The sequence below is a fragment of the Populus nigra genome, chromosome 19 (assembly GCF_951802175.1).
Source record: "Populus nigra chromosome 19, ddPopNigr1.1, whole genome shotgun sequence".
Taxonomy (NCBI): Eukaryota; Viridiplantae; Streptophyta; class Magnoliopsida; order Malpighiales; family Salicaceae; genus Populus; species Populus nigra.
The window spans coordinates 5,401,394-5,415,211 of record NC_084870.1 but is presented as its reverse complement, the minus strand read 5'-3'; the positions used below and the strand labels follow the sequence as shown (position 1 = coordinate 5,415,211).

The 13,818-nt window shown below is 35.8% G+C and overlaps 3 protein-coding genes across 3 annotated transcripts in view; all 3 read right to left on the bottom strand.

Annotated features, from left to right (window-relative positions):
- Positions 1-2,448, bottom strand: part of LOC133679199 (subtilisin-like protease SBT4.6) — a 5,201-nt gene extending 2,753 nt beyond the window's left edge. Inside the window, 3 exon segments of the mRNA XM_062101731.1 lie at positions 1,841-2,087; positions 2,180-2,271; positions 2,357-2,448. Coding sequence (XP_061957715.1) covers positions 1,841-2,087; positions 2,180-2,271; positions 2,357-2,433 — 416 coding nt within the window. The 5' untranslated portion in view covers positions 2,434-2,448.
- A 1,023-nt stretch (positions 2,449-3,471) lies between these two features.
- LOC133679317 (subtilisin-like protease SBT4.3) lies at positions 3,472-7,402 on the bottom strand. Its single transcript, XM_062101867.1, has 10 exons — positions 7,304-7,402; positions 7,055-7,146; positions 6,712-6,803; positions 6,385-6,631; positions 5,332-5,827; positions 4,991-5,085; positions 4,686-4,910; positions 4,450-4,561; positions 4,096-4,309; positions 3,472-3,983 (listed from the first exon to the last, which is right to left on the bottom strand). The coding sequence occupies exons 1-10, from the start codon at positions 7,400-7,402 to the stop codon at positions 3,472-3,474; spliced, it is 2,184 nt and encodes a 727-aa protein (XP_061957851.1).
- Positions 7,403-10,575: 3,173 nt separating this feature from the next.
- On the bottom strand, positions 10,576-12,885 carry LOC133679354 (uncharacterized). Its single transcript, XM_062101923.1, has 4 exons — positions 12,700-12,885; positions 12,351-12,456; positions 10,893-11,016; positions 10,576-10,782 (listed from the first exon to the last, which is right to left on the bottom strand). The coding sequence occupies exons 1-3, from the start codon at positions 12,809-12,811 to the stop codon at positions 10,938-10,940; spliced, it is 297 nt and encodes a 98-aa protein (XP_061957907.1). The 5' UTR covers positions 12,812-12,885; the 3' UTR covers positions 10,576-10,782; positions 10,893-10,937.
- Positions 12,886-13,818: the final 933 nt, after the last annotated feature.

Sequence of the window (13,818 nt, the reverse complement as noted above, 5' to 3'; positions counted from 1 at the left end):
AACATTGGATGGCTGCAATGAAGGAGGAGCTTATGATGATTGAGAAGAATCAGACTTGGTTGCTTGTGAACAGACCTGCATATAAAAAGGCCATAGGAGTCAAATGGGTTTATAGAACCAAGTTCAATGCTGACGGTTCTATAAATAAACACAAAGCAAGACTTGTTGTCAAGGGATATGCTCAAATGTTTGGGGTGGATTTTTCAGAAACCTTTGCTCCGGTTGCTAGGCTTGATACTATAAGAATGTTGCTTGCTCTTGCTGCTCAAAATGGCTGGACTATACATCAAATGGATGTCAAATCTGCTTTTTTAAATGGATATTTGGAGGAGGAAATATTCGTGGAGCAGCCTGAAGGTTTTGTTGTTCAAGGAGAAGAGGAGAAAGTATATTTGCTGAAAAAGGCTCTCTATGGTTTAAAGCAAGCACCAAGGGCTTGGTACAGCAGGATTGATGCTCATTTGTTAGACTTAGGCTTTACAAAAAGTCTAAGTGAATTTACACTCTATCTCAGAAAAATCAATGATGAATTGCTTGTGGTTTCTCTCTATGTGGATGATTTACTTGTGACAGGAAGTAACATGGAGCAGATTGATGTGTTCAAAAGAGAAATGAAGAAAGTCTTTGAAATGACTGACTTGGGAAAGATGACTTTCTTTCTCGGCATGGAAGTTCAACAAAAGCAGAATGAAATCTTCATATGTCAGCAAAAATATGCCAAAGAGATTTTAAAGAAGTTCAACATGGAAGAGTGCAGATCAACAGCAACACCAATGAATCAAAAGGAGAAATTTTGCAAAGAAGATGGAGCTGCAAAGATTGATGAAACACTCTACAGAACCTTAATAGGATGCTTGATGTATCTTACTGCAACAAGACCCGACATTATGAATGCTACAAGTATACTGTCAAGGTATATGCATTGTGCAAGTGAAATTCACTTTCAGGCAGCAAAAAGAATTGTCAGATATATTAAGGGAACAATTGACTATGGATTGAAGTTCTGTCAAGTCAAAAACTCCATACTCCATGGTTATTTTGACAGTGATTGGGCCAACTGTGTTGATGATATGAGAAGCACTTCAGGTTATTGTTTTAGTTTTGGTTCTGCCATTTTTTCATGGAGTTCAAAGAAGCAAGAAGTCATTGCTCAATCCACAGCTGAGGCAGAGTATGTTGCTGCTACTGCTGCTGTGAATCAGGCTATTTGGATTAGAAAGTTAATGGCTGATCTGCAGATGGAGCAAAAGGAAAGCACACAAATACTTGTAGACAATCAAGCTGCAATTGCAATTGCAAAAAATCCTGTGTTTCATGGCAAAACAAAACATTTCAAACTGAAACTCTATTTCCTAAGAGAAGTTCAAAGAGAAGGTGAAATACAGCTAATCTATTGCAAAACAGAAAATCAAAATGCTGATATTCTGACCAAGCCGCTTCCTCAAGCAAAGTATGAATTCTTTAGGCAGAGACTTGGAGTCTGCAGCTTCAGAGCCAAAGAGGAGTGTTGAATTCATGTCTCAGAAGCTGTTGCTGAAGAAGCTGCTGATGAAGAAGTTGCTGATGAAGAAACAGCTGATGTGGAATCTGCTGATGTGGAAGCTATTATGAGTTTTAGTTTTAATAAAACACTAGCTATTTGAATTAGTCAATTTCTGTTAGGATTGATATAATCCTTTTGTTTAATTATTATCCTTTGAATTCTGTTATGTAACAGCAGGAGATAATGTTGCTGTTACTTGCCTTTAAAGCTTTATTTTTTCAATGTTTTCAAGTAGTCTTAATAATCAATAAAAACAGAGAGCAAGAGGTTGATATTCGTTCTCTTTTGCATTTTCATTTGTTAAAATCTAACATCTCGCCACCTTCGCAGGCACCCCTCCACTTCCTGGGAGGAGGGCCGAAACCATCATCATTAAAACTCTCTGATTCTGGCCAAATTCCAGTATCAATGACACCAACAATAATATCACTATGAGTGCCTCGTTTTCCACTTGCAGTCACATTGAAACCCATAAAGTCCCAAGATCTTGTTGTTTGAAGTTGGAGAGTTGTACTCGGAAAAATAGAGACCACTTCCTTCTTACCTGCATACCACATCATGTAAAAAATAAAAAGACCGATTAAATACATGTAATTTACGTGAAACATTAAAAAAAAAATTGTTGGCAAAACTCACTCGCTAGCTTTTGTGCCTCCTCACTTGTGAGCTTTGCAGAAAATCCATTGAAACTCCTTTTGTAACTTCTAACAAGGACATTTTCAGAAGAGCTGCAGAGAGAAACAAGCGAAAGGCAACATTTATACAAGAATGGTAAAAGAACTACTAATCTTGAAATTTGAAAAGTATTTCAACCTGTCCTTAACAACTTCTTGAAGCAAACTGAGGTGGTGAGATGATGGCGAGTATTCACCCTCTGGAAGTGACCCCATATACACTACGTATTCCTGCTTTATAAACATAGTTAATCCGATGTAGTATTAAAAAAAAAGGAGAAAATCTCATCCCCTCAAGTTATCATGCATGGAAAGAACAAAGGAAAAAACAAAGACATGCACTTGCCTTTCTATCATCACCAGTAGCACTGCAAAACAATACACTAATGCTTAGTGTAAGAATACAGAGCGGGATAGATCCGTACTGCGCCATTGTTTATTGCTCAAACCTAAAGGGACCGAGGAGTATTTTATATGTTGGATTGGGCAGAGTCAAGGATTCAGTAGCCATCAATGAAATTTTCTCACCTTGAGAACAATGCTTCTATAGAATTACACCTGAGATTTCTTAATACGTTAAGAATAAATTTCGTGCATAACTGGAATATATTCCTATATTAGTTAAGCAAAAGAATAATAATTCTAATATTGCAGAATCTTGTTATTTTCTTACCTAAGATGGGCACACACAATATTTCATAATCTTTTATTTCTATACCTGCTGACATTTGCCAGGTGAGTTAAATAATGTGTTCGAAACAATAATGGGATACAATGCATTATTTCACTCCTTTAATCCGGTTCTTTGTCTTGTTTTATGGTATATATTTAGTGTAGAGGAGGAAGAATTTTCGTGGGTGAGATTTTCTCATAGGAAATTGCTAGCGAGCAGAGCATTCATTGCTGCTGGACACGAAAAGATTATTTTTATATCAGCAACGAAATTTCTAGGAGACTAATATATTAAAAGTGCATTTATTGTATGATTGGTCAAATATTTGTAATATTTTCTTGCCATTATTAGAGAGATTCTCACTCAGCAGCATATAGTGAGGATAGGGTTATTCAATCTCTAAAGTTTTACATAAAGCTGAAACGGGACTTGATTGTGTAAACTGAAAAAGAAGACAACCGCTGGACTCTATTCAATCTCTAAATAGAAGACAACTTTTCATCATACCTTGATTTTCAGATTTGAAACTGAAAAAGAAAAATCATTCGCCATTTAAATAAAATAAAATGAGATGAAGGCATTCAGTTTGAAGGTTTAATTGTGTAAACCACAATGGGACTTCTCACACTATGCGTGCCATCATTCCAAACCAGTGATGAAGATAACATGGAATTTGCTGGCAATCCTTTCCCAGCCACTGTGACAACAAATGATTGCCTCTCATCCACCGACTTGAACGACAGAATGCTTGGCTCCACCATAACATTAATCTGAGAACCTGTTGTGATGTTTGATTTGTATGAACTCTTGGCGAGTCCAACATTTCTGACTGTTCTTGGAAATTTAACTGTGAAAGCCCTGTTTTCTTCAACTCGAACTGCCATTGAAGGATAATTCAGATCCTTTGGAGATCCTTCAATGTGCTGCGGACATTTACTGAAAAGAGTATTATTCATACTGCACAGCATTCTTATATAATCGTCTCTGGTAGCTTCATACACTAAACCAGGATCTACAGCTTTTATCGGGTTTATGTGGCCTGCTCCATATCCAAATTCAGCATCTGCATGCTTGGCAGTGTTCATAGGCAAAGCTGCAGGGAAGAGTAAATAATGGATCTAAATAACTGGCTTAACAAATGAAATTCATGTGGTAGGCTAATGAGAAACAAGAAGTATAAAAAGACCTCGAGAAGTGAATAATACCAGTGGTCATTAGAGCAGATGTGATGGCTGAAGGAGACCAATTTGGATGAAATGATTTAACATAAGCAGCAGCACCAGCAACATGTGGACAAGACATGGAGGTCCCAGACACTACGTTATACTTCACAGACCTCTTATCATCAGCATTATCTGATGGAGAAGCAACTGGAGAATACGCAGCCAAGATTTCTACTCCTGGGGCGCTTATATCCGGCTGTGGCAAATAGAAAATACCAGAAACATATCTGATAAGTACAATGGAATAACTTAAAAGGCAGCACTTTGCAACCCCTTCCGTCGTGCCCAAAACATAAAGATATGCAAAGATTCTGATAGTCATAACAATTCCCAAACCTTCAAAATCTCAGGTACAATGTTATTTGGACCGCGTGATGAGAAGGAAGCAACTACAGGAGCCGTATTATGTTCTGTAATTTCACTTTTCAATATCGTTGCTTGAGGATTTCTGCATGATTAACAGCCGGAGAAATGATCTCAGCAGCTATAAAGTTCTAACTATGGCAGGGAAATTTAATTTTCTGTTTAACGACTAATTCACCAAACTTTTACGTGGGTGTTTAGAATCTTACTTTGTAGATTTCAAGTAGGACATCACCAAATCGCTGTCATGAGGGTTCAAACTAGATGCAGGTAAGGGCACTACATTGGAAACATCTTCATATGTGTCATTCAACATAATTGAGCCAAGGGCCCTGGCCCTAAAAGCTTCATCTGTCACTGATGCATCTGTCATATCACATATGACAATCTTTCCCTTCACTAAGCTACTGTTCATACAATTATTCCAGCAAGACCTTATATACCACATGGATGAAGGTTAGTTTCTTTATTGGAAGGACAATGAATTAAGAATAACCAAAGGGATAGCACTTACCAAGCATCATCCTCGGTGCAATTACTCGTGACAGCTTTTCCATAAATCAGAGGGATTTTTGTTCCATTTAGTGCAAAAGAATTAACAGAGCTTCCCTGATTAAATATAGAAGTAAAAGCAGAGAAATATTTTACAGACTATCCAACATGAAAAAAAAATGTGAAATCACATTCAACTATGCTAATTTTCATCTTTTTCGGTTATGTGCCGCTGGATAAGTGAAGAGATGGACAGCTATCGCAATAACAACAAAGAGTACCTCTATAAATTATGATAACAAAGTAAATTTGAACAAAATGACTGGGACTATAACATAAATTTGAGATATTAAAGCTACTTACAACGAAGGTCTGTCCATTCCCTAAAACTGTCTTATCAATTATCCGACGATCTGTGCTGCTAGCTGCAACTGAAATTATCCATGGTGCATGGCTTGATACAGTAAATGGATCAGGACCACTGTTTCCTGCTGCTTGTACAGTGAGTATCCCTTTCTCCATTGCATGAAAGGCCCCTATGGCAGTAGTATCGTTTTCATATGGAAATGGGACATCCTTCCCTATTGAAATTGTGATTATGTCAACCCCATCAGCAATGGCATCATCAAAGGCAGCAAGTATTTTATGGTCATCACAAAACTCCTCACAGGCCATGTAAACAGCAATCCTTGCTGATGGAACCGCTCCTCTGGCATTTCCTTGAGCCAGTCCGTAAAAATTCGCGCCTGATACTGTGTTGCCAGCTGCTGTTGATGCTGTGTGGCTACCATGGCCTTCAGTGTCCCTTGCGGTAGCTTCAGCCCCTGAAGTGAATTCAACTCGAGCTCCAATGATCTTACTGAAAGTAACAATAAAAGCAGAATCTAACTAGTACTCCTCTGTCCAGTAATAGAGTCAATGGATTCTTTCATATATCATATGGAAGGAAAAACAAGAATGTCAGTATCATTTCTATTTTTGTCTAATCGTTCCCATTTGATATTTAAATACCGTCATGCTCGTAGGTATGTGTTAATGTCAAACAAATTCCAGGTGAACCATTGCATTTTATGGATATAGGAGGCTTTCATACATTCCTTTCTTACCATAATGATACAAATTTAAATATTGAAAGTACATATCAAGATGATTTTATGGCTCCTTTTGGAACCTTATTTTGGCAAATAATCTTCCCTTAATTCATAAAAAGTTGGACTTTTTATCCATGATAAGAAATCTTATAGTCAGAAGAAAAACAACACTGAACTTACATTTGTTTGGCTTAAATTTGCAAAATTATAAAGAATGGGAAAGAAAACCCTTCATTTCTAGCCTTTTAGACAGATTAACTCATCCAATTATATTTTACTGGTGTAGAAGTAATAGAGGAAACAGAGCAAGAGGGATGATAGATACTTGTTGCAAGTAAAATTCTTGCCACCAGCACAGGTTCCCTTCCATTTGGCAGGAGGAGGACCAAAACCTTTATCAGCAAAACTCTCTGACTCAGGCCAGATTCCTGAGTCAATAACCCCAATTATTATATTACTTTCTACTGTGGGGTTCCTTTTCACATTTTCAGGAAACCCCATGAAGTCCCATGATCTTGTCGTCAGAAGTTGAGATCTTCTACTAGGGAATACAGACACCACTTCCTTCAGGCCTGCATATTGTTGTCATCACACATAAAAAAAATATCAATTCCACCAAGAAGTTGATGAAGAAGGATTTTAAAGAACTTACCAGAGATTCTCTCTACCTCCGCATGACTGAGTCTGGCTGCAAATGCGTTGAAACTCCTATTATAGCTTCTAACTAGCGCACCATCCGCAGATCTGGAATGGAAGGGAAATATTAAAACATCACTGAACATAATTGAAATAGAAATATCCTTTTCTGGTTACGGTCATGCCAGTTGAACAGGTTTTCTAGTCTAAAATGATATGGATGTGATTTGTTAGAGTATTAACCCCATCCACCTAGTTCCTCGTTACATACCACCAAATGATTGTCATTGAAAATTCAAGAAAAGTAAAACAAGAAAACAGAGAAGCTTTCTGACAAGAATGGACTTGAGAACACTCACCTTCCTTCGACAATTTCTTCAAGAAGACTGAGGTGGTGAGAAGTGGGTGAGTATTCACCCGTAGGAAGCGAGCCCATGTACACAATATAGACCTGCATCACCATTGAAATAAATCAGACGCCTGAATTTGTAAGAGATTTATGCCAACATATATATCCAATATATCAGTTCATCCACACAGTTAATTAACCTGTGGTCAATCAGAGAAAAAAGCCTACGCAAGAAAAAAAAAAATTAAGCACGGGCTACCTGCTTATCATTTTGAGCAGTGCATAAACTAAGGTCAGCAACAATAATGAAAACCAACAGGATGCAGTATGAAGACAGAGAACTGAAGATTCCAGCCATTATGTGACATGCAAAACTTCAGAACTATTACTATTATATATATTTCAGATTAGAAGGGAATGTTCATAGTGATGCAGATGTATTTTTTTTATCAAATGAAGCTTTTATGGAAGTGAGAACTCTGCTCATTTGTCCACAGCTCAGCACCCTGGGCATTTATGACAACATAGAAAAGAAATAGCCAGTCACCTTTATATTTAGGAAGGCTACAGGTCTGCTTTCCTATAAGGATGACGCCGTCATTTATGACGAAATCTGCAAGAGGAGCAAGTACATTTTTTTTCCAACTTTTGATTCTTTGTGACACTGGAGCAATCAAAAATTAAGTAATTAATAGCATATATTGTTCAAGTTGTCAGTAACATTCGGGTATTTGGGCTAAGAGACCACTCGGACAAGATTTATTGACTGCCATGTTAGGATTTGACTCAAATTCCATATGGATTGCCATATTTGCATTATTGAGTGGAAAAATTACAGGAGAACCTAACATGATCATCTAATGAGCTAGGTACGATGATCCTTCTTCTTCGGTCCATAATGTGATTGTCAAGCTATTGCTAATGCTGTTTAACAGCTGATTTCGATTACAGTTCCTAACTTTCATCCTCCGATGAACTAGCTGCTTGTCCTATTAACTATCTTCTAAAGATTCGCCATCCTGAAGTTCTTCCTCCAAAACCTTTTATACAAGACATGAAACATAAACATAACTGATCAACTGATGAGTAGAAATTGCAACATCGAAGAATGCTAAGTAAATGATAGTGGAGGCATTAAGGATTGAAAACACAAAAGTGGCAAATAACTACCGGGAGTTATAACCCGAAGAGGGAATAGAGAATATGAATAAAAACACTGCTCAGAGATTATTGATTGACATTTGAGTAGATTTGATTTGATAGCCATGAAAGGCCACTTAGAACGGAAATCAAGTATTAACATAAGCAGCTGCACACCGTGACGAGCAAGGGCGGATGGATGTTAAAGGCTTGGTGGAATATAGCCCATGTCAAGATTTTATCAGTATTTTTTGATTAATTTTATATAAAATAAATTTGTAATTTTTCATTAAGTTATTAAAAAATTATGAAAATTTACGTGGAGTCCTTCTAATAGATGCTTTAACTTGGATTAAAATTTCAGAATTTTTAGAGATATTCAGAAATTTGATGAAAAATCACAATTTGATCAATTTTACGTTATTGAGCGTAATTTTCAATCTGACTATTAGATTGAACTGAAATTTTACGAGAGATCTTAAAATATATTGAATAAAATCTGGTTAAAATTTAAGGATAAACAGAGCTTGGTAGTGCTAACAAAAAAAACCGTCAAATAAAAGCAAAACGACTTATTAAGGGTAAAATGGTTATTTGCCAATAAAAAATAAAACAAATCAGCTCTTCCTTCCTTTTATATATTGCCGACTGGGCAGAAGCAGAATATAAAAGGAAAAAAAAAGAAAAGGCGAGAGAGAAAGAGAGAAAAGTAAGGGAAAAACATATAAAAAAATCTAAGGAAAAAAAATAAAAAAAGTGAGAGAATAACCTTGTAAACTTACAAAGTCCAACTTATAAAACACTAATCTAAGGAAGAATCAAGTGAAGGAAGGAAGAATTGAGAGAGGAAAAAAATTTAATTACTTTGTTTTTCAGTTGACATGAGATTGTTATTTTATCCCGGTTGAGGGGTTGTTATAATATCGATTCAGATTCGATTATAGATGAATTATATTTCACAAAACATCGAAGGATGTAACTTCAATAGTGGATTTATTTTTACTTTCACTTCAATTTTATATACTTTCAAATTTATTTTTTAATATTTTAAGTAGTGTATTTGAATTAAAACTTTATTATTAACTTCAAAAATTCATTTACATAAGTTAATAATTAATCTTAAAAAAAATTATATATTTATTTAATAGTTTAGGGCAGGAAAAATTCCTACCTCCACCATTGTTGACGAGTCATGAAATCCTAAAGCATCATTGCTTTACAAATAGGAAGAGGATTAACTTAGAAGCCAACAGACTTATTAGTAAGACAATAGTAGCTCTGTTCAACATTATGACACAATTCCAAGATGGTTTATAAACACATAGCGAGTTGCAAGAAAAAAAAAATCTTCAGATTTCATAAATAGCCTGAACAAAGTGAATCATTGATGTGGAAATCTAGAGGACAGATATTTGGAGTTGACGAGTTATGGAAAGCTCAAAAAAATCAGCTTCTAAGGCAAACATGGGCACCCTAACATAAGAGGGTCATAAACTATAATCAGGAAGAAGTTACAGGATCCATAACGTGTGCACGGGAAGCATATCTCAAGCTTATCAAGGAAAAATTCATTGGTTGATGGCTTGGTCGTTTAGAACTGAGAGACAAAAATATACGGGGAAGTACAACAAGAGATCCATGGTAGAACCTATGATTCGATCTCAGCTTCTGGTATTTGAGATTGACAAATTCCACTCACCTCAGAATCCACTTCTGTTGGATCTGAACCAATCGCATCTATGGTTGGTTACATAAAATGACACTGTCAGGTCTAAATCATGTCTTTGTGGTAGTTCCTTTGTCACCTGTCAAAGATGTGCTGTGTTAACGTAAGAAAATCTTCAAAAGGAGCGCAGAGAGATGGAAGAGCCTCGACCCCCAAGTTAAAAACATGTAGAGATGTAACTCGAAAAGTCCCACTGAGAATTTGAAGAACAAAAAGGTCGCCCAGTTAATCCTCTAAAGTCTAAAGCCTTTCCTTTTTCTTCTTCTTTTTTTACCTTTCTCGATGAAGTATCTGATGGGGCAATCTGACACAAATTCTGACAGGCAGGAAAGACATTGATCTAAACAGTCAGATTGTGAGAGCCCAGCCCTTGCATGAGAATAACTCCATGTGATGCTCCATTTTAAAATATGCTCATATGGACATTCATTTGTTTACATACAGTAACAGTGAGCTTTCGAGAATACATGTATGAACTCCATCGTTCATATAATCAATGTACACATGCAAGAACAGAAACGGAGTGGAATTTCGAGAGAGAAATGTAATGATCTTGTAGGTTCTCTCCCTTATCCTGACGAACCACGGTGAAAAGCGATGCAAGTTAACTTTAAAAAAACACCCGTTAATACAACAAAGTAACCATCACATGAGAACAAAGTCCCTTTCTTAGCATCCCCCACTTCATTTGCTTGAAAAGGTAAGTTTATACATCACAGCAATCATCTTCTTACATACTCTCAAACTGCTCTCAGTTAAATCAATGGCATTGTAATTTGACAAATAACTACATGACGAGGTGAATTCCAGTCCACAGCATAAATACAGGAACTCCACGGTCTTCTCGGGCAACAATGTCATCCTTAATTATCCTGTTAGGAATAGCAATAAAACTAAAGCTATGATGAAACATCTATGGGTTTAGCAGAAAATCAAATTACAGATGCTTTATATCAGGAAGTGATTTAAGCAGAAAGCTTACGGTATCATGATTCATCACCCTAGAAGCAAGTGAGGAAATCTAGTTTTAAGTGTGGAGATAATTAGCAGCCATCATCAGCTCCAGTGTCAGTTCAGGTTCAATTGGGAATTCAGTCTCCTTTCCACTGTCAGAAGGATAGCAATAGCTTGTCAATATAGAAGATAGGGAAATACAGAGAGTTCATAATATGCCTGTGACATTGCTTAATTGGATCGAATAATATAAATCAAAACCTTCAACAACTTGTAGAAACAGGAGATAAAAAATCAGCGACAGCAAATAAATGTATATGAAAAGAAATTAAATAATTGTTGACGGCTAAGTTAAATGAAATATATCAATCATGCATTGACATGAGAAACAAGCTGTTATATTCACAACAATTGCATGCAATGCAAATCGCAAAAAAATCCAGGAAAACCCATTCAGCTGGCTCAATCCCTAAGCCAGACAGGCTTGACTGGGTGAAGCAGGAGAAAAACTCAACTTAAACCACATAAGAAAAGAAAATTGTCTCAGATAGTTAGAACTCTATAATTAGGATAGAAAGAACAGTGTGATTGAATAAGAACAAATACTATCCCCGTAGTGGAGAATTAGGAATATAAACATCACCAAGAATTGTACAATTCATAATGAGCGCACCCAATCTCCAGGTTCCTCATAAAGAAATCAAGAGTTCCAATGGCCTCTTTTCAAAAAGAAACCAAACACAAGACAAGTATTAATCCTGGATCTTAATTATCCTAACCAAACAAAACATGAAAGATTATAGAAAGCTTTTTCCTGAATATTTTCACATATGAATCCAAAACCAGACTGGAAATACTCAGGGAAGATTGATGCAAGCGACAAGAACAGCAACAACTAGTGTCAGCTTCCTAGGCCCTAGACCATATAGACAGTGGCATCATTAGTATGTGGAACAAAATGTTTGTCTCCGCCCATTACTGCATGATACAGACACAGGCATGGCACACTTAGAAACATAATGTTGTGAAACACTCGATGATGGTGATGTTCTGTGTGAATGTTACACGCACATATGAATAGAAAACTAGCATACCAAAAAAAAAAGAAAAAAAAAAGAAACCCAAGTGTTAAGAGATTCTACACAATTCTACGAATTACTATGAGGTCATTGGCTGGTATAAATAATCAAAAAAAGGCTCAAGAAAAACATACATGTACAATTTTTAAAAAAATCAAAGAAAACAAGATGATAAGCCCTTAATTTGCTCAAAATCATAACAAAATTTTCAAAAAGGAAAAGAAAATTACAACAGATGTTTGCAACGAAAATACTACTTACAGGAGTTATATGACTTAATTTACGAATTCAATATATTCCGAATCAAATCGGATTCATTTAGATTAATTACTATACATAGAAAGGCGACAAAGAAAAGCTACAAATTATGGGAACATGAAACAAAAGTGGAGGGAAAAGAACAGAACTTGGCATACTGAAGAGACCAGTAAAAGTACTGGCAGATCTTCTCTAGAATGGTAGTGCTTATCTCCGGAAAAGTAACTTCTCCATGCTCCGTCTCCGCGAAACTCCCTGCCACATGTTTTTAGGAAAAAAAGAAAACCCTAATTCACGCAAGAATTGTACATTAACCTAAATAATTTGATTTTTGCAATAATTCAAAAAACAAAACAGAGGCATGTAATCCTACGGTAATTAATTACATGGAAACAAATAATTGCAATGAAAGAGGGAAAAGAAACCCATTAAATATATGAGCGGAGAGGGGAGGGGGGCAATAAAATAAAAAGAGAAGAAAGAAAAGGAGAAGGGGACCTGGAGAAGTGAGCATGTTGCGGATTGTTTGTGAAACCATAGCAGCTTCCTTGTGGATCACGAACTCGAAACCCTCCGCGCTTATCAGCTTCACTGTATCTTCCTTTCTCATTTTCTATTTTCTTTTTCAACTGATTTTCTTTCTCTCTTGCAGTGTTCCAATGCAGGGAGTCATGTGGCTCCAAATTTGTGCGTGCATTAATTTATAGGAGTGACCCAGCCAGCGTTAGTGGGCCTTCGGTCTGGATTTGTTCACGCAAAAGGCCAAGAAAAGATTTATTATAGGATTACAATTTTAATTACATTACAATTAGTTACAGTTACAAAATATACTAAATCTTTATCCACGGTAACTATAAGTTTTTTAAATTTCATACTCAAACCTTTTTTTTATTTCAATTGCATCCTTCAATGACTAATTGCTAAAAAAATTAAACAAGTCAAAATTCAACAAAAGAAAATCCAAGTGCAAAATAAGGAAAAATTTCATGATCAATCTCAATTTTAGATGAAAAGGTGACGTTTATTCCACTTGCTTTCCTTTTCCTTTTTCTATGTTCCTTGTAGTTTTTGTAATTTTAATTTTAATCTAAAATTTTATTTTTTTTATATTTCAATTCTTAATTTTGATAAGGAGAGAGAATAGTGAAAGATAGAGAAAATCATCGGTTGATTATGTTTTAGCAATAAAAAAAATCTTAGTATCAACTGTCTATTTAATGAAAGAAATTTTATTAAGGCGATTTAGATCTCTAACTTGACTCAAAAAATAAATTGGGGTTGAGATAGAATTTTTCTCTGGTTTGATCTTGTGTTTTTGAACTAATTTAAAAGTATTTTAAGTTGAGAGATTGATTTTCATAAGGTGCTAAGCATGTTTATTATATGTTTTTGGATCAAAATATGTTTAAAAATAGTTTTTGAACCCAAAAACACTGATTTTCCAACCACATCTAAACAGGGAGGGGGATCTGGGATGAGAAAATGCCATGTCATTTGCATTAATTTTTTTTAAGTGAACAACATCTTGCCCATACCTTAAAAAATATTAATATAGCTTCAATTATGTGAGCTTAGCCTCTCAGGCCTACACACGTTAGGCTCTTTATGTATTGGGTT